The sequence below is a fragment of the Anarhichas minor genome, unplaced genomic scaffold (assembly GCF_050575085.1).
Source record: "Anarhichas minor isolate MPS153535 unplaced genomic scaffold, ASM5057508v1 ptg000041l, whole genome shotgun sequence".
In the NCBI taxonomy this organism is placed as follows: Eukaryota; Metazoa; Chordata; class Actinopteri; order Perciformes; family Anarhichadidae; genus Anarhichas; species Anarhichas minor.
In genome coordinates, this window is record NW_027466487.1 from 2529283 (window position 1) to 2546870 (window position 17588).

The 17588-nt window shown below is 40.4% G+C and overlaps 2 protein-coding genes across 2 annotated transcripts; one reads left to right on the forward strand and one right to left on the reverse strand.

The window, feature by feature from the left end:
* Positions 1 to 1501: 1501 nt before the first annotated feature.
* Positions 1502 to 10765, reverse strand: pde11al (phosphodiesterase 11a, like). The gene is made up of 20 exons (XM_076109674.1): positions 9989 to 10765; positions 9128 to 9286; positions 7750 to 7839; positions 7456 to 7596; positions 7245 to 7309; positions 6951 to 7071; positions 6663 to 6738; positions 6508 to 6575; positions 6300 to 6392; positions 4903 to 4953; positions 4591 to 4737; positions 4379 to 4486; positions 3884 to 3993; positions 3705 to 3795; positions 2879 to 2979; positions 2575 to 2652; positions 2411 to 2474; positions 2167 to 2241; positions 1914 to 1997; positions 1502 to 1792 (listed from the first exon to the last, which is right to left on the reverse strand). The coding sequence occupies exons 1-20, from the start codon at positions 10763 to 10765 to the stop codon at positions 1502 to 1504; spliced, it is 2790 nt and encodes a 929-aa protein (XP_075965789.1).
* A 3749-nt stretch (positions 10766 to 14514) lies between these two features.
* Positions 14515 to 16828, forward strand: spmip4 (sperm microtubule inner protein 4). Its single transcript, XM_076109675.1, has 8 exons — positions 14515 to 14603; positions 14681 to 14752; positions 14830 to 14859; positions 14986 to 15176; positions 15263 to 15351; positions 15473 to 15638; positions 16035 to 16123; positions 16208 to 16828. The coding sequence occupies exons 1-8, from the start codon at positions 14515 to 14517 to the stop codon at positions 16826 to 16828; spliced, it is 1347 nt and encodes a 448-aa protein (XP_075965790.1).
* The last annotated feature ends 760 nt before the right edge of the window (positions 16829 to 17588 follow it).

Consider the following 17588-nt stretch of genomic DNA (forward strand, 5'->3'; position numbering starts at 1 on the left):
TTCCGCATCTTGCATAAATATAGAGTCCGATGTATGAAAAAAAATGAGTGTATAATTTTGGTATATTCTGTGATCGAAAATAGAAATCTTTATCTGTTCTCAAAAACAACAGTGCGGCGACAATATTCTTATGTAACAATATGTAGTATATCCCTTACAGTGATTTCATGCAAAGCAAATCTCATAGGGCAGTCAAAGGCATCAAGATAATGTCCAGTATCAACATCAAACATGATACATGCAGTTTCAACATAATCGGCATGCTGCCCAGAACTACAAAACACTGTGATGAATCTCAAACACAAAAGGATATTTAGACATTTCTCATCCTGTACGTAAAGAAGTCTTCTGAAGGCATCGTTTTTGGGGACATTTTCCGTCTTATCCACAGTGAGACAAACTCATGGCTGTTTTTCATGCTGTTGTTTGCAGCTTATAGATTTGTGGAACAATAAAATTAGCCAACAGAAAGTAGATCAGGCATTACAGACATACAGGCTTGCGTTTGTCTCACCCAGGTGAGAAACAAAGAATCAATGTTTTATAAATATGTTTTATTTATTCCAAAAAAAAACTATACCTTTACATTAAAATGCGTTCAGACCCTTTAGACAAAACCATTTTTGTATTCATCTCTGTCATAACTTTTTCAGGAATTAGGAGATCTCGCTCTCACATACACACACACACACACACACACACACACACACACACACACACACACACACATATAAATACAATCACCCTGAAGAGTTTGAATTTTATCAATGACTTTCCTCAATCAATACATTAACATTTGGCCTTTCACATTACCTAATTCCTTAACATAGAGATACCAGGTTTTCATGATACACACATGCAATCCACGGAAGAAGTAGACGGCCGAAGGCTTGGTTAACCTACAAACATTGAAAATAATGCCATGCAGCCAAAGATTTGCAACTGAGGTAAGACAGTAAGGAACATTCAGGAACAAGATCATGCTCCGGTCCACATTCATAATGGCAATTTGTGTTTTTATGTGAGAGAAATCACAGTGATTCCTTTCGGTTTTGTAAAGGCGTTCCAATCGGCTTATGGATTTGAGGCAGTTCCCATTACAAAACATTACAGTAGCAAGTGGCCCTCTTTGGTTTCAACAGTAGTCTCTCAATCTTATACTTCTCAGTAATGTAAAGCAATTAGATGGATAGATAGATAGATGAAAAATAAGGAATAAATGAAGAAAGAAAGAAAGAAATGGGAAACTGCCCTTTAAGTATAGTTTGACCAATATGAATAATCACACTCCTGAGTTTAACACACTGACACTCGGGAGAAACAATGTGCTCACTAGATGAAACCTGCCTTTAATCTACCCAGATTTTTAAAAATGATTTAGGGTAGTGCATGTGTTGGGAAATCACAGGATATGGGAGGAGTCGCATGTTATAAACCTTTACTCAACACTTAGCTTGCTTTACTTCCTTCCTGCAGATATCACGTTGCCAGCTGATGCTAATTAACCATCACAGGAACCTTGGTTTACTCTGCTGCTCAGATCCGGACCGCACTTAGACTTTGACCCAAACTTGGTGTTTTCAACAGGCGTCAGAGTCTCTGTGGAGTCTAGTTGTTGATTTGTATCTGTGGCTTGATGGGGCTCAGGACTCTGATCTGATACACCACTCTGATTGGACACTGAGGGTCCGTGTGTCTCCTGATAGGATGAGCAGAGCTCCTGCCATTTGTTTCGGTTGGCATCTATCCCATCCACCATCGGCTGCAACTTCCTGTTGAGCTTCAGCATTGCCTGGGAGCAAAACAGAAGAGTACAGTTGATATTCAATTTCCTAAATAAGGTTTTTATTGTTTGGATTTTAAAAATGAGACCTAAGGTATAGGTTGAACTTTAGAAATCAAGGTTTACCTACCTGATAAAGGGGTTTACATATCCCATCTATCCACTCCAGCTGTAAGACAGGTAGTTCATCTTTGCGATTGCGGTCAAATATGGCCTACAGAGAGGTGATAATCTTCTGTTATCCATGACCAAATCATCATCATAATCATTTGACAAAAATGGTCACATAAAGAACATGGTTTGAGTGTAGATTGATAGAAATCTGAGTGAAAAGTGAAAGAAATCTGAGTGAAAGATGAGACTTTTAAAGCTTGCTTACTTACCGCTGGGGTCAACTTAAGCTCAGACCTCTCTCTGTCACCCTGTTCAAAGAATTCACTCGTCACCAGCTCTGCAACCTTGGGACATAAATGCCATCTATCATTATTCAATTATTCAACTAAAACTTTAGTATTTTATAAATGCAAATTTCTGGAGCCTAAAACTTTTTTTTAACCAAATTCCGGTTATATTTCTACATCTCCAAGCCCTCAAACATAAAATGCACAGATGTGAGAAACATCAAACCTGTTTGGATATCTTCCAGGGACGAGTGACTGCGCCTAAATCGCATCCTGTCATCAGCATGGACCTGTTGATGACAGCAAAGATGTTTCTAGCTACCTGTTTGGCTCTTCACAGTAAAAGTGATTTGGGCACAGAAAAGTTTTATTCAGTACAAAGGTAGAAACCTGAGAAGTTCTCTGTGTCCTTCATCTGTCCAGCTGAATTCCCCAGACAGAACACACTCAAAGAACTTGGTTCTGCGCCTGACAATGCAACGAGACCGTCAAGGATACAGAAAATGTGAAAAGGCAAAATAAGACACTCAAAGACGGTTTTCATCACACAAGCACAGAAATCTAAACGTTGATTCTTCTAATTAGGTGTAGGAGTTTGTCTAATAATCTGTAATAATCTACTTCAGTTTCACTTTTTACCAATCATGTAGTAAGCTACATCAGAAGCTCTGAATCCGTTAAAAAGGCCACTTACTCAAAGTGCAAAGTAAGGTCTGTAGAGAGAATAGCCTGCTTCAATAGTTGCATCATGTTGCTATACTCTTTAGAGCAGAGGTTTGCAAAGATATTGTGACCCTGTGAGAAGAAAGAATAATACCATATAGCAGGCGCATACACAAAAGCAGGCAAGGATGAGTAATAGTGGCTGAAATAGTGGCTCCTTACAGCCAATGCATTGGTAAAATCATCGCTCACTGTCAAATGCGGCTCCAATTATCAATGCTAATTAGCAATGTATGGACTTTCTCTGTCCTCTGTTAAAATACATCAATACAGAACACAGTTCCTGATGGTCAAACTGATCACAGCAGTCTCTTAACATCACCGGTGGTCGTTGACGCCGCCTGCCAGCGCCATCCCAAAACTCACACTGCACACCAGTGGCTTTCTCAAAGACACATAAAATGTTGAAATATTTCCAAAGAGTAATCTAACATGAAAGTCATGGATGATCATGGTGCTTTTAATTAGTTTTTTTATTTTATGCATTTGTGTTTTTATCGTTTTGGTTGTGCTTTCTTGTTGACTTCGCTGTCATCTGTCCCAACTAAGGACATGTGTTGCAAACTAGCTTACGGCTGTAGTATGTGGCAACATTGTATTCGATGCTTCTCTGACAGTGAAAATGACATTCACATTCATTGGCTAATCTAAATTACAATTCAAACATCATTAAGGAGTAAGTATTCACAAAATATTATATTTCACTTCAAGTTAAATGCTCCCCGGTCAAGGGAAGCAAACTAAGGATAAATCAGTTCATACAGTAAACCTAATGAAATGAGAAATACTGGTCTGACCTCACTTTGTAGGATCATGACTGCATGGTTGAAGTGATGATGCTCCAGGGTGGCTGACGTCCCGTAGAGCAGAGCCAGAGCAGAACCTGTCCTGCAGGACAAAACGGAGCATTGAAACTCTCAGACGCCTTTCAAACACCTGTTGGTCATCATACTGTAGGCCTGCCTGCCGCACTTACTTAGCTTGAAATGCGTTGTTGGTGCCTCGGTGGTCCAAGTCATGACACAGGCAGCCGACCATCAGTGCCAGTATCTCAGCCTCTGTGAGGACATCCTGGAAATTGGCTGTCTGCCAAAAGAAGAGCAGATTGGCACACTCTTACCCTTTCATTTTGCAGAGTCCACCACAGCTTTCATTCTCTATTCATTCGGTTTTATTTACACTGTATTAGATATTGCCATTTAATAGAGTAGGACAGGAGAGGAGAGGAGATCAACCTAATGTTTCTCCTGTTATGTTTCCTCTTAATGTTTTGTTCAGTGACTGATTGTTGATTAGTGTACTAAGTCCACAGAGACATATTTTTCTCATAACTTCAACATCTTGTAATCGTCATCAAGGATCTAAGTTTGGATGTTTTTATTTTGGTGGTACATTTGCCTTTGCTGTATTAGACAGTTTGACTGTGACTGAAATTAAGAGTCTGGCAGAAGTCGGAGATCTTGAAACTTACTGTGATCATAACGAACATGCACTGCGACACATTGAAGGCATGCCTCCAGTTGTGATACGCCACAGTTCGATAGTTCTTCCTCACAGTCAAAAGCCAGCGGCATAGAACCTACAAAAAGACAGACATACAGGTGATATACAGACATGCACACATATACACTGTGGACGCTAGCGCCTGACAAAGATATCACAGGACATATGCGAGGGCCTCACCTCATAGTCAATTTTAAACTTTTGGACGACACCGAGTTCTAGAAACATCCGGAGTGACGCGGTGATCATGGCGTCATTGTCCAAAGAGAAGTCGTTGAAGTGAAACTCATCGATGCCTAACTCACTGCTCAGGGGGATCTTTGCTGCCTTAGGGGGGCAGAGGACAGAGCTGTCAATCAGCCAGCAATGGAGGAGGCAAAGCACTAAAATATGTTGCAGACAGTTTTCAAATTACACTTCATCTACACACATCAGATTTCCGAAAGTTAGTTTAGGTACTGTATATGAATGTTGTTTTCTTTCTGATGTTACCTTAAGTCTGTCAACTTCTACCTTGGAGCAGGTAGCATGGTAGGACAACATCTGGAAAAAAACATAAATCATGCACTGAGATATATAAAACTGATTCCGATGCTATTGAGGTGAAAAATAAGACCAACTCCTAAAAAGACGCTGTTGTAGAAGATAATCAATGTTCCAAGGATTTTAATGCCTATCTTTCCTACATCTCTTGTTATGTAATCAGGATCAAAGCCAATTTGTTGCTCTACTTTGGGTCTCCTGACAGAAAAGGAAATCCATCAGGTGTCAAAGAAAGAGCAAAGATTATGTGACAGAAGTACAGGAGCGTTGCCTTGTTGCCTTTGATGAGAGCTGAGCAGACTGGCACATGTATTTATCATGAATTATTGAAAGCAGCTGAAATATTTATGGTAGAGAAGCAGAACCATGTTTGCTGAGGATAATGTGACTGCTCAGGTTAGAGACCGGGCAATGGAGCAGAACACAGATGGAGACGCTAATGAATGTGGAGAGCCTCAGTTAGGATTAATCAGTGACACCACTTTCCTCAGTTACTATTTGCTCATACACTTTAAATAGATGTAATAAAATTCTGTTTTTATTTTCGCCTATTTTATTCAGAGTAACAGAAGACCTAGTATTTTCCATACATCATTCTATGAAAATACATCTTGTCGCACATCAAGATTGCAAGTCCATTTCAAAGCACAGCTTGTATAAAGTTCATCGTCTCAGTGATTGTTAAACTTCATTAAGCACTTTTAATGATAGACAGGTTTAGCTTAGAGCATGTTTTAATGCAATATAGTTTAAATATTAGTAGACAATACATTCATGTGACTGACCAAATCGTTCTCGTTCCAACTTGTCACATACTGACGCTTTGTCAGAGCCCTTGGCATAAACATAAACAATATAATATAAGTATGTAAAACATAACAAACAACCTTAACATACCTTTAAAATAACTCAGTAACACTTTGGGACACAAACATCGGTTTCGAACACCGGCCCCCTGTACTTGTTTGTCCGATCCACCTCCCATCCCTGTCAACTGTCAAAGTAGTTACGTGAAAGCGCAGTGCGTGTCATACAATCGCTAAAGGGTGCGTTGCTATCTGACACTGCGGGGCGTCTCAAAGCGTTTGTAGTTGACGAGCTGGAAATGAGAATTGGCTTGACTGTCAAGTTCTCTAAAGACTGGTGGGTATGGATGATGTATTTCTGTAATATCTCTGTAATTGTACCTCTGTGTTATTTATTTTATATTTTAAACAGACAGGAATGATGGAAAAAGAGAAGGAAAAAAAGTCAAATGTTGATACATAACTTATGTCTTTGAAAGTGGTTGAATTATGGTAAAACAAAAGTAACATTTGCTGTAATCAATAAGTTGCAGTGCTTACATCCAGTGCCACAGACTGCTTGGCCCACGTCTTCTTAACTTGATTGTACATCATAGTGTTGTTGATTCCAAGTCCACAGAATATCACAAATGCCTGTAAACAAAGGAAAATCCAGAGAAAAAAAAACACAAAAAAAACCTTCAAAATTTGACAGTGAACACTTAAAGTTTTGATGGAACAGCTGCAATTAGAGCTTTAAAAAACAAACCTCAAACAGTCTCTGATCTGCATCATTGAACGTCTTCCTGTCGAGGCGATTCAGAATTTGTGCAACCCCTGCAGAAGTGACACACATAAACATCGACTTTAACATGAAAACAGATTTCCCAGTGAGGACATTTGGATTATTTCTAGTCAATTTACCAATTATCTGATGAGTTCGATTCCAGATGGGGACACATAACACTGATCTGATGTGAAATCCTGAGGCTTGATCCGCCTGTAAATAGAGGAAACGGTGACAATCGAGTTTGTGTTTGTTTGAGAAATGGATATTTCAAAGAGCTGCCCGAGCACGCATTTTTTATTTGAGTCGAACATTAATTATAACACAACACATATTTGTTTTCGTAGGTCTTTGTGATGTGTGTCTGTGTCTACTTGCTGCAGCCTGAAGCATGTGTGTGTCCATGCAGACTTTTGTGTTCACACCTCAGCATCAAAGCGTGGGTCCTGACACACATCGCTGATGTTCACAGGCAGCCCTGTGGAAGCCACCAGCTCAGCAATGCTGTTATTGATCAGCCAATCAGAGCACGATAGCTTCTCCATGCTGATGTGCCCAATAACACAAACAGGAAACAATAATCAGGTCCGGCAGCATCAATTATTGAGTGTGTTATGGATTTGTATAAATGCACATCACATGTATCCATTTAAGGTGTGTGTTGTTATTTTGGCATCGCCCCATAGAATGAATAATCTTTTTCATGATGTCCCTTTCACCTGATGTCACGGTCCATCTTGCACAGGGGAGACATGAGTTCAAACGTCTTGGAGAACTTCACAACCTATAGAAGAGACATGTATCAGCTATAAGGACATTTAGCAACAAAGATAGGAGAGTTTCGCACAAGAAAAGCTGCTTGTTTTAACAGAAAAGTTAAAGAAAATGAATTTGTGAGGCCGGAAAAGAACAAACTGAAAAGAGTCTCACAGGTGAGTCGATGTCTTCAAGGAGAAGCACAGAGCAGCGTTCACACTGCAGCAGGGTCAGCGCTCGCTGCATGATCTTCCTAACAATCTTCTCCAGGTCGGTCTGCTCCTCAAACAGGTCGTTGACCACCTCCAGCAGAGCCTGTGGCAACGAGAAAGGTCACTAATGGCTTATGTGCATTGCAGTGTTGACATATACTGTATATGTTGAAACATGTATATTTTAACTAAGTCTAAAAATGTAATGCTACTGCTGATTCTCCAGCATCTATAAAACAACCAAAGATTCTCTTACCCTACTCCTTTCATACTCCTTGCGAGACTCCGAAAACAACTTGGCATTGGAAATCGATATTCCACAGAATGGTAGATACATCTGCAGAACCTGAGTAAAAGTACCAAAAAAGTGGTGAAAGGCATAATCAATAATAATGTTATCTATTTGTATGCTAAAAAAGAGGACATAAAACTGGGTAAGAGAAAAGAAAAGATTGAGCGGGGATGGGAGAAGAAAGTCATGATGGAGTTTACTGCTTCTCTGCACACATTTTCTCCGATAGATTGCTTGTTAATGAAGTATTGATCTAGAGAAAGAAGGCATTTAGTGAGACATCAAGTGCTCTAAAGTGTCGAGATAAGCTGGCAGATCAAGATGCCAGTGTCTTTGTAGCATAACAGCAGTTACTTTGACTTTGTTTAGAGTTTTGTTTACATTCTCATACAGTCAAATTGTATTTAAAAAGTGTTTAAATTACTGCAAACTCAAAACATTGTTTAAAGTCAAATGTCTTTGAAGTAGAGGCCAGTGAAGAAATGTATTGAGAAAAAATGATTTTCCACAACTTTAATCTGCCACCTTGTGGACAAACTGTTGCATCTCAGTGCAGCTCAACTGAAAGGTGAATAAACATAAACAGTTTGATGATTTTTTTTACTAACTAATTGTGTGTCAAATGAGTACCTTTTCTTTTTTTTAGTGCCGGGTTACACACTTAAACAATAAGCCAGTACTTTTCACATATACGAGATACACAATATATTATTTGCTCATCACCAAACTGGGAGAATGAAAATGCATATTTAAGCTGTGTAACAGTAGAAAACAACAACAACTAATGCACACAGATTCTAGTAAGCCCATTCCAAGCAGATTGCTCAGGGAGCAATTGTACGTATATATTGCAAAGCCAGACATATTTAATGCTGCACACTTGAGAGGTTGACCTCCCCCTTTAATTTTTCTTAGGTTTTGCTTCCGAGGGAACGCTGTGCCCCTCTCCAGAGCCATTAAGAAGATTCAGAAGACAAACAGTGTTTTCAGCTGCATGGCTCAAGAGCTTCTGTGTAATAACTGTTAATGTATGTGTGTGTGTGTGTGTGTGTGTGTGTGTGTGTGTGTGTGTGTGTGTGTGTGTGTGTGTGTGTGTGTGTGTGTGTGTGTGTGTGTGTGTGTGTGTGTGTGTGTGTGTGTGTGTGCGTGCGTGCGTGCGTGCGTGCGTGTGTGTGTGTGTGTGTGTGTGTTCCACAAGTATCCAATTTAAACTACATCTCTGAAATGCCCTTAATGGTCAAACCAACTACAATAATACTGAAGATATTAAATAGCGGATAAAATGCCTGTGAATGGGAAAATCCCCTGGTAACATGGATCTGAGACATAATAAATGGCTCACCTTCTCATCATCCTCAGTAAAGGGAATGCCCATGGGATTTTTGCTGATTGCTTGTACAACACCTATGACTTCCCCATCACTGTTATAGATGGCCATACAGAGGATGGACTGAGTCTTGTAGCCCGTTAACTTGTCTATCTCATCACTGAAGCGGTGGTCCTGCAATAGTGGTCACATAAACACATGTTACACATATATCAAACGTGCATGATTAACACACATATTGCCTGTAACTTCACTGTGCCCAGTAGAAACCAGCACATTTGACGTTGTACTCACAGTATGACAATATTGCTTCAAATATTTGGGGTTTACGCGCTTTTGTCATGAAATAAAGCAGCCCAGGCGCAATTGTTTGGCTAATTAAATTCACAGCTCTGCAGGAAGCTTCTTGTTTTTACTATAAGCAGAAAAAAACTATGATGCCCCTTACACATATCTACACTATTGCAATAATAGACCTCAGGGGAATCGACATAATCATGTTGCCATATAGCTTCCCATGCAGCCCAGGGCCATGATATAATGATGTGGTAGAGGTCTGGCTTGTGGGAAGAGTTATAACGCGTGATTGCCTTCTTCTTTGTATATTATAGAGATACGTTTCTTTATTCTGAAATAATTGAAGTAATTCGAGTCTTTCTCCATTTCTTTGATTTGAGCGTTCCCTTGCTCAACTGATTTAAATGTCTTCCATTCTGTTTGGACATATGTGGATATTGTATCAATGTTTTCTCCCAATAGTGAAAACATCTGATCCCCACATCATTAATTATTAGCTTTACTTACTGTAAATATATCTGCATTAATTAATAAAAAGTCTAAGTTTAATAATATATTCATCATATACACCAGGCTCACCTCATATGCGTTTGGGATGTTTACAGTCTCCCCATGCTCTGCCACATATCCAATGATACCCTTCCCCCATGGCACCTGCACTTCATTGGAGTTAAGGGTGCTGGATGATGGCCTGACAGTGGTGCCAGAGTGAACGTCAAATAATTTGGACACCAGTGTCCTCTTGTGCGCGGGTCCCTCCACAAGGAAAAGCGAACACCTGTCTGCATCCACCAGGATACACACATTGATCAGGATCTTGTAACTGAGGTTTGTCAGGTCCAAATCATTGGAGATATCTTTCACTAACTCCAAGAAAAACTCCCTCTCGTTGGTTTCCTTAAGTCTGTATTTGAAGTCGATGGCGCTGGAAGCGTACTGGGGCACGTTGACCCTGGACTCCAGCAGGGCGCTCAGGATGTGCGCGGTGGTCGGAGGCAGGGAGCTGGCTTTACGCAGGAGCGCACGGCGCCTCATGCTGGACTGGGACTCGTGTTCGATCAGACTCACATGCTCGTCGTAGGTCCGGTATGCGGTGGTGGCTTTGGACCGGGCGAAGTTCCGTCGCAGCTCCATGTGGGACGATCTGCGCCGGAGCCCGTCCGGGTTGGTCGTCCAGAGCGGGTCCCTGGCAGTAGCGCCACGCTTCTCCTCGACTGTGGACACTTTCAACGGCTGGTGCTCCTTCAACCATCTGCTAACCTGATCACATTTCGCCTTTCGAACGAGATATTCCTCGAAGAGGTCTGGGTGGCAGTCCAAAAATGCCTCTATATCCGAGAAGTCAAATGTTGTCATGGTGAAAGCTGCTGTGGGGACCAAATGAAACACTCAAATGCAAGAGAACAAGAGTTGGATGAGTGGATGACGGGGTGATGCGGCTGCAGCCGAGCTTCTCAGAGAAGTGATGTCCTCAAAACATGTATTCATTCATCCCCTTTATGAGCCAGTCTTCTTCCCTGAAAGACTGGCAGCAAAAAAGGTCGAACAGATTTTTTTTAGATCGGATCGATGATACCCGAGAGACGTTACAGCTGTCAGTCATGTCCAGATTGAGTGTCCGTGGGGAAAACTATTATTCAGAGGTTTGGGAAAACACAGCGCTTACATATTCTCCTTAGAAATTGAAAACAAACTGCAGGGTAGGCTGTTCACTCGCTCTCTTTATTCTATACCACCAGAGACACCCTCTGCAGGGCTCCAATCAAAACCAAGTACGAATTTGATGTTTCACTTAGGCTGCATTCAAAAAATGTGCAGGCAAGGCACAGTTTTTTGAGTAGACAGTGTGTAGGAGTATGTGCTATTTTGGAAGGTACAGTGTAAGTCAACAAAGAAAAATATGCACATTTACAAACTACATTTTAATATGTTTCTACTTTTTGCACTGTGTTGATTGTTGTTGATTGATTAATGTTATGCACCACCCATCATGTCAAATTCCTTGAATGTGCAACATACCTTGGCAATAAATGGTTCTGATTCTGATTCTAAAACACCCACTACCTCTGTGGTTGTAAAACGTGTGTGTGTGTGTGTGTGTGTGTGTGTGTGTGTGTGTGTGTGTGTGTGTGTGTGTGTGTGTGTGTGTGTGTGTGTGTGTGTGTGTGTGTGTGTGTGTGTGTGTGTGTGTGTGTGTGTGTTTTTACCAGCTGCAGACAACTGACCAAGGGCCCCTGACCCTTGAGTTGTGGGTGTCTTCTACCTTGCAGGGCTTCATAACCAAATGGCTTTAGTCGCCCAAATTTAACCAAGCCTCAACCATCAGTAAATACTCATCAATGCATTTGTGGTGTAGCACTGAGAGATGAACAGTAGGCCATTGTTCAGTATAAAGACTTGCTGCACAGGCCCTGTGTCAAAATCAAATTAGTAAATCTTTCAGTTTATATTCTTACATGGTAAATATTCCTAAATCAAATTTTCAAAATGTAATTGATAACCTGGGGCTGCTGCCATAGTGGTTTAGGAGGAGGCTACTATTTGTTTCAGGGGTCACTAGGGTCACTAGCAGATATATAGCAGTCTTATTGACCTATGGGATGAACTGGTAAATTGGAGAAAATAGTCAATGCCACATGCTTTTCCTTTAGAGAGGGGTGAATTAATATATCAATGTTTCAGATGTTATTGGTAACTACAAGAACTACAGATTAAGTTGAATTTCAGTTGTTGTGTACAACCCTGTAGGGGCTAAGCAGCAACCTGCATGTGCACAATAATTAATATGATAGAGAAATCACTGCAGGCTGTGGCACATTTATAATGCAGCAGCAGGGAATGTAATCCAAAGAACGCCAGCTCCGCTGGGGCAGAGCAGGGTAATTGGTTACTGGACTTAGCTTAGGCTGCTTGATAGGACTTTGGTGTTTTGCTGAGACTTTGGACAAGGTCTCTTGGGAATCCCAATTAAAAAGCAGAATGCAGAATATGGGTCTTGTGAGTGCCAACAAACAAGGCAAACCTTGCAGCTTTGAAAGCAGTCATGTCCAAGAAGAGGCAGCTCCATTGATTGTACTGAACGTCTTCCCTGTGTGCTGATTGAAACCTGGTATTTAGATGCAGTTTTCAGGTTTCTGATGTTTTAAGTGATGGGGAGCAGATCAAATGTGCTCTCCTATTTTAATAAAGGCCCTGAATATGTTTTAGTTTTTTCAATCACCTTCTCACTGTGAGAAATGGGGTCCCACGTGAACACACTTTTTTCTGCAAAAGTGTTTGATACTTCACATTTGTATCATCAGAAAGTATCTCTTTCTGTGCCTTTCTCACTGGCGTTGATAGGAAACAGAGATGTGACATACCTCTACGCACCAATCGGGATTTAGAAACATTATTTAAATGTACACACAATCCTGATGAAGCAGATTTGCTTCGAAGTTTTTGATTTGATTTGCTACTTTTTTAATCGTGAGTATTTAATGTTATAGTCAAATACTTCATGAAGCCAAGTTTTCAAGTTGTTTTATGTCGGCAGTTGTTTTCATATGACTGTAAAGCATGCATCAAGTTAAGTCATACCAAAATGTGGACAGGCTTTCTGGGATCTCTAAAATCAATTATTTCACTGTTCATGTTCTCATGAGGGGTTGACACAATGAGTCCTGACACAATTTGCATTATGGTTACTTTTTGTCATTTTTTACATTCATCAGAGTATTAGGTGTTGTGTCCTCTAGAGTGACAAATTAGCCCTATTCATACATGCTCCGCCATGGACCGTGCACGTGTAGCTGTCCAACAAAACCTAGAAGATGTTCTACAAAATGAGCCTGTAATGTCTAAAGCAACACAAGAAGAGGATGATCCTCAGACTAAAATCTCCTTCGAGATCGTACCTGAGACTTTCTTTGAACAAATGTTGTGGCTTTGTCTACTCTAAGGCATGCAGTCTGAATGTATAACTGTTTCTATGTTGACTAAGACTGGAGGCAACGAAACACGACTCCTGTAACCAAGCACCACACACCGGACTCGGCTTGTATCTGGTGTCAGCGTGTGCCGAGGCGGACCCAGCTTGGTTTTCATTCTATCCCATGCTTAGTTGTATGAGTTCACCAAACTGTGAACATGTAATATTATCAGATCCACACTGGATGACTGGATGATGGGCATCCGGAGCAGTGATTACCCACCGCGTATGAACAAACTGATGTTATATTAAATATCAGGCCCCCCCCCCCACACACACACACACACAGTTATTACTGGGGAAAAAATATTTTCACAAGGATATATTTTTTCTGGACTTAGCAAACCAAATGTGTGATGTTGTTTCAGTCTTTAGTCGTACGAAAGCTATTTAAACCACATCTCTGCTCACACACTATGTGCTGTGGGCTGGATTGGGTGTCTCTCCGATCCTATTGTTCATTGTAACACCATCACTCTGGCTGTCCCAGGAATTCAAACCCAGCTCACTGGTCACATGTGAAGACGAGGGAGTCTTGTTCTGTCAAAGAAAGCTTCAACGTTTCCAAGACCGCATATCTGCAACAGGAGAAGAAAAGAGGCTTCTATATATTAGATAGATATTTGCTCTCTACTCCTCCTGCCCAGGTAAGTGAGTTGGGGGATTTCTTTGATTAATTGTTGTGTTATTGCTGTATTTCACAAGTATAAATGGTTACTAAAGTATAAGATAATTAGAAGAGGCCTTACCAGAGATCAAACAGTCAAATATTGTAGTGGCAGAGTTAAAACGGTTTCATTTAGTTCTGAGAAGCATACATGTTTGTAGTTTTAGCTACAATATAGCATGCTGATGTACTACATAGCATGTGTGTAAACAAACCATTCATTTAATGAGTTAAGTTGGTTGTGGGACATTTAGGGATAAACTGGTGGAAAGTATTTCAACAAATAATATAATGATGTGAATCAACACTCACGATTACATTTTTTTTTGACAAAACCACAACATTGATTAGCAGACAAGGTTTCACCACATATTTGGCTTAATTATCTACCCTCATCTACCTATCCTTCCCTTGTGTTCCGTCCTGCCTTCACTCTCCTCCATTCTGAGTCAGAGCTCCAGCAGCCAGATGGAGCCCAAGGCCTCCCTAAACCACAATATCCCGCCTGATTTAAATGGCCATCATCACTTTGGTTATGGAGGAACCATCATGACTGAGTGAGTCGAAAAACGTTCTGCACAGAAATTAAAAATGTAATACATCAGAATTATAGATTGTTGTTTTTCCTTCACAGGCACACCACCAGTCGTCAATGTTCTAACAATACTGGCAGAAAGAAGAGTAAAGTTCGTCTCAATGACCAGCTGTGAGTAGCCATTGATTTATCATAACTATAGTCATTATTAACAGGAAGGATAACGTTCATGTTTTTTCTTTTCTCAGCATACCAAAACCAACTGATATAAATATGGCGTGAGTACTTTCTGTTTCATAGACTGATTTATTTATTTTCAAAAGCTCACTACTTGCATTTAAGGTTTCTTGTGTCTGCCTCAAACTTTGATACACTTCATCTTTTATTTAATTCTCTGCTAACAGGGAGAAAATGATAAAGATAGCAACTCCAAAACAGCATCCCTATTCATCCCACATCTCCCAGTTTGCAATGTTCCCATCCTTCCGCTCCCCAGATGACCAGGAAACAGGAGTCAGAGCTGCCTCCCAACATTTCATCAACCCCCTCATCCCAAATAACGTGCCGGACGTCACTCTGCTGAGCAAAACTATAGGTACGAGTGAAACATATTGTGGTTAAAGGGGGTGATAGAATAGATGTTTCCAGAAAAGTTTAATATGCCTTTATTTCCATGTGCAGGTGGTCCATACAGACATGAGGTCTTGGAGACGCCCATGAAAACCAGGAAGAAAGCAGTTATGTGGACTGGAGAACACGGCTTCTTAGATGTGAGTAATGAAATACTGTACATAGCTTCACATTATCGTTGAGGTTATCCAATACAAATCAAATCACAGTTGATCTGATCATTTTCTAAATTTACCAATGTTCTTCCTTCAGCATACAAAGCCATTGAAAGGAGAGAACCAGGTTTTCTACCCCACTCCTCCGAAGACGGTGCTGCCCAACCCTAAACTTCGTGACCGGGATTTGTCGTTATCTGAACGGACAAGCAACATGCTGAAAAATTTGGAGCGGACACACTGGGTCACCTCCTACCAAATGCACCACACAGGTAAAGAAGCCTAAACGTATGTTAATATGTTAGTAACAGTATAACAGTTGTTGGAGTGAGAAGTGGGCCTGAATATATATTTCATTTAGAGACAGGACTACTGTTCCCCGCATATGGCAAAGCACACCTTTATGAACTTTGGCACACATGAAAGCTTTTCCTACTGGAAGGATAGACAAAATGAAATATATATTATCGCCTGCTCTCCCAGAAAATGATAGACTAACATCCCCTCAGCCAAAGAAAAATGACAATCCTCTCCTTTTTTTCCAAACCTTCTCTTTCCCAGGAGTTTTCTTTCAGTCCCAGCAAGAAGCTGAAAAGTTACGTATTAGAACAAAGATGATATGCATGATTTGAACAACAATAATACTGTTGGTATTTGATTTTTCTAAGGATCTGGGCCAGCAAATCCACTAATGATAGACGACTTCAAGGAAAAAATGTGTGACATTACTGGGATGAATACACACGCTGTACCACTGGTAAAATCCCCGAGAACGTTGCACGTTTTTACAGCAACAGTTACACTGTGCAACACTAATCCTATTAAATTCCTTTCCCTACAGAGAGAAAGGTCTTTCCCCATATTTGTTCCCTCTAAACCCAGAGGAGGATGTAGAAGAAGACAGCAGGGGAGCACCTGCAGTCCCACTGCTCTTGAACTCCCAAATCGATCTCAAGCCCCAAACCAAGGCTCTCCTTCAGGATCCCGGATCTCAGGTACAGAGCAACCCCCTGACATGTACACCTCCCCTCTTTCCCGGGAAGAGATGGAGGTCAACAGGGAGAAGAGGCTGACCGAGCTGTGTGGAGGAAATCTTAGTCAGTCCTCTGTGGTCAAAGAGCTGGGAGGTATTGAATTAAATGCTAAGTTATCATCAAGGGCAGCTTCAGAGCAGGAGATGCTGGCAAAGGGCAGAGAGCTGCCAGGCAGTATGTCTAACCCCTGCATCCTGCCAAGACCTCCTGTCCTGCCTGGCATTCGGCCAGTGGACAGAGTTGGGACTGTGGGTAGAGATGGCGCAGCTCTCTGCCTCTTTGACCTTCAAAATTCATTCAGTAAATCGAAGGCCCATCGCGACTTTAACTGCTCCATCACACGAGCTGCTGTGAACCTGAGGGACAATGTTGTCGCGGGGAAGAAACATGACTTCTACGGGATTAACTGTTACTACCTGCATGGATAACACTGGACATGATTTTGTTTTTACATCTGGGAGCAAATAGTTGTAATGATTTTAATCTAAGAAGTGAGCTGAATCTAAAATTGAACCAATGTTGAAATTGAAAGACTACAGAGTTTATAACATTAAATATTTTTATTTTATAATCATCTAACTGAATTTTTTTGCTTTCATTTCCCCTTAAAATTTACAGAAGGTCATATAAAACGAAGATTAGAAATGTGATTTTAAGAGGAAAATTCAAGTTTCTAATATTTATAAAAATTGTATCAAGTTGCTCAGGAAATTAAATTACATTTTTCTTTTTAATAAAATAATAATTAATAAAATTAATAATTTCAGAGGTGTTTTCATTTCAACATTAGAGTCCAAATAATATTCAGTTACTGATAAGGCTCAAACTATTACAGCTATATATTGTTATATAGTGTGTGTTTATATCCACACTAAGAACTGGTTGGCACAAAAACAGAGTGACAATAAAGGCTGTAAGAGTTCTTGTATGCTCATAGTAAAATAGTTTCTGATTCATATTCTTTTCTCGAGCAACTTTCCAGACTGTTAATTTGACTCATTACTTAATATTTTGTAAGTATAGTAAACTATTTGCCTATTTGCAGTATATTGTTAATTTACTCCTTGGTTCTAAGCATTCAATTTGCAAGATTCATTATGGAGCTCAGAATGTATTATAGAATAACGGTCTTATAAAAGGCTCCCTTAAGCCACAGCTGATTGCAAGGGTAAAATAAAAGGAACAGCC

What these genes read in the sequence shown, in the direction of transcription:
- pde11al (XM_076109674.1), bottom strand. Translation starts at nt 10,765, where the DNA reads ATGACAACATTTGACTTCTCGGATATAGAGGCATTTTTGGACTGCCAC. An exon ending in CAGATCAGAGACTGTTTGAG is followed by an intron (nt 6,393 to 6,507) that starts GTTTGTTTTTTA and finishes CTTTGTTTACAG; the next exon opens with GCATTTGTGATATTCTGTGG. An exon ending in GCATGTTCGTTATGATCACA is followed by an intron (nt 3,994 to 4,378) that starts GTAAGTTTCAAG and finishes TTCTTTTGGCAG; the next exon opens with ACAGCCAATTTCCAGGATGT.
- spmip4 (XM_076109675.1), top strand. Translation starts at nt 14,515, where the DNA reads ATGGAGCCCAAGGCCTCCCTAAACCACAATATCCCGCCTGATTTAAAT. An exon ending in CCAACTGATATAAATATGGC is followed by an intron (nt 14,860 to 14,985) that starts GTGAGTACTTTC and finishes CTCTGCTAACAG; the next exon opens with GGAGAAAATGATAAAGATAG. An exon ending in TCTGCTGAGCAAAACTATAG is followed by an intron (nt 15,177 to 15,262) that starts GTACGAGTGAAA and finishes TTCCATGTGCAG; the next exon opens with GTGGTCCATACAGACATGAG.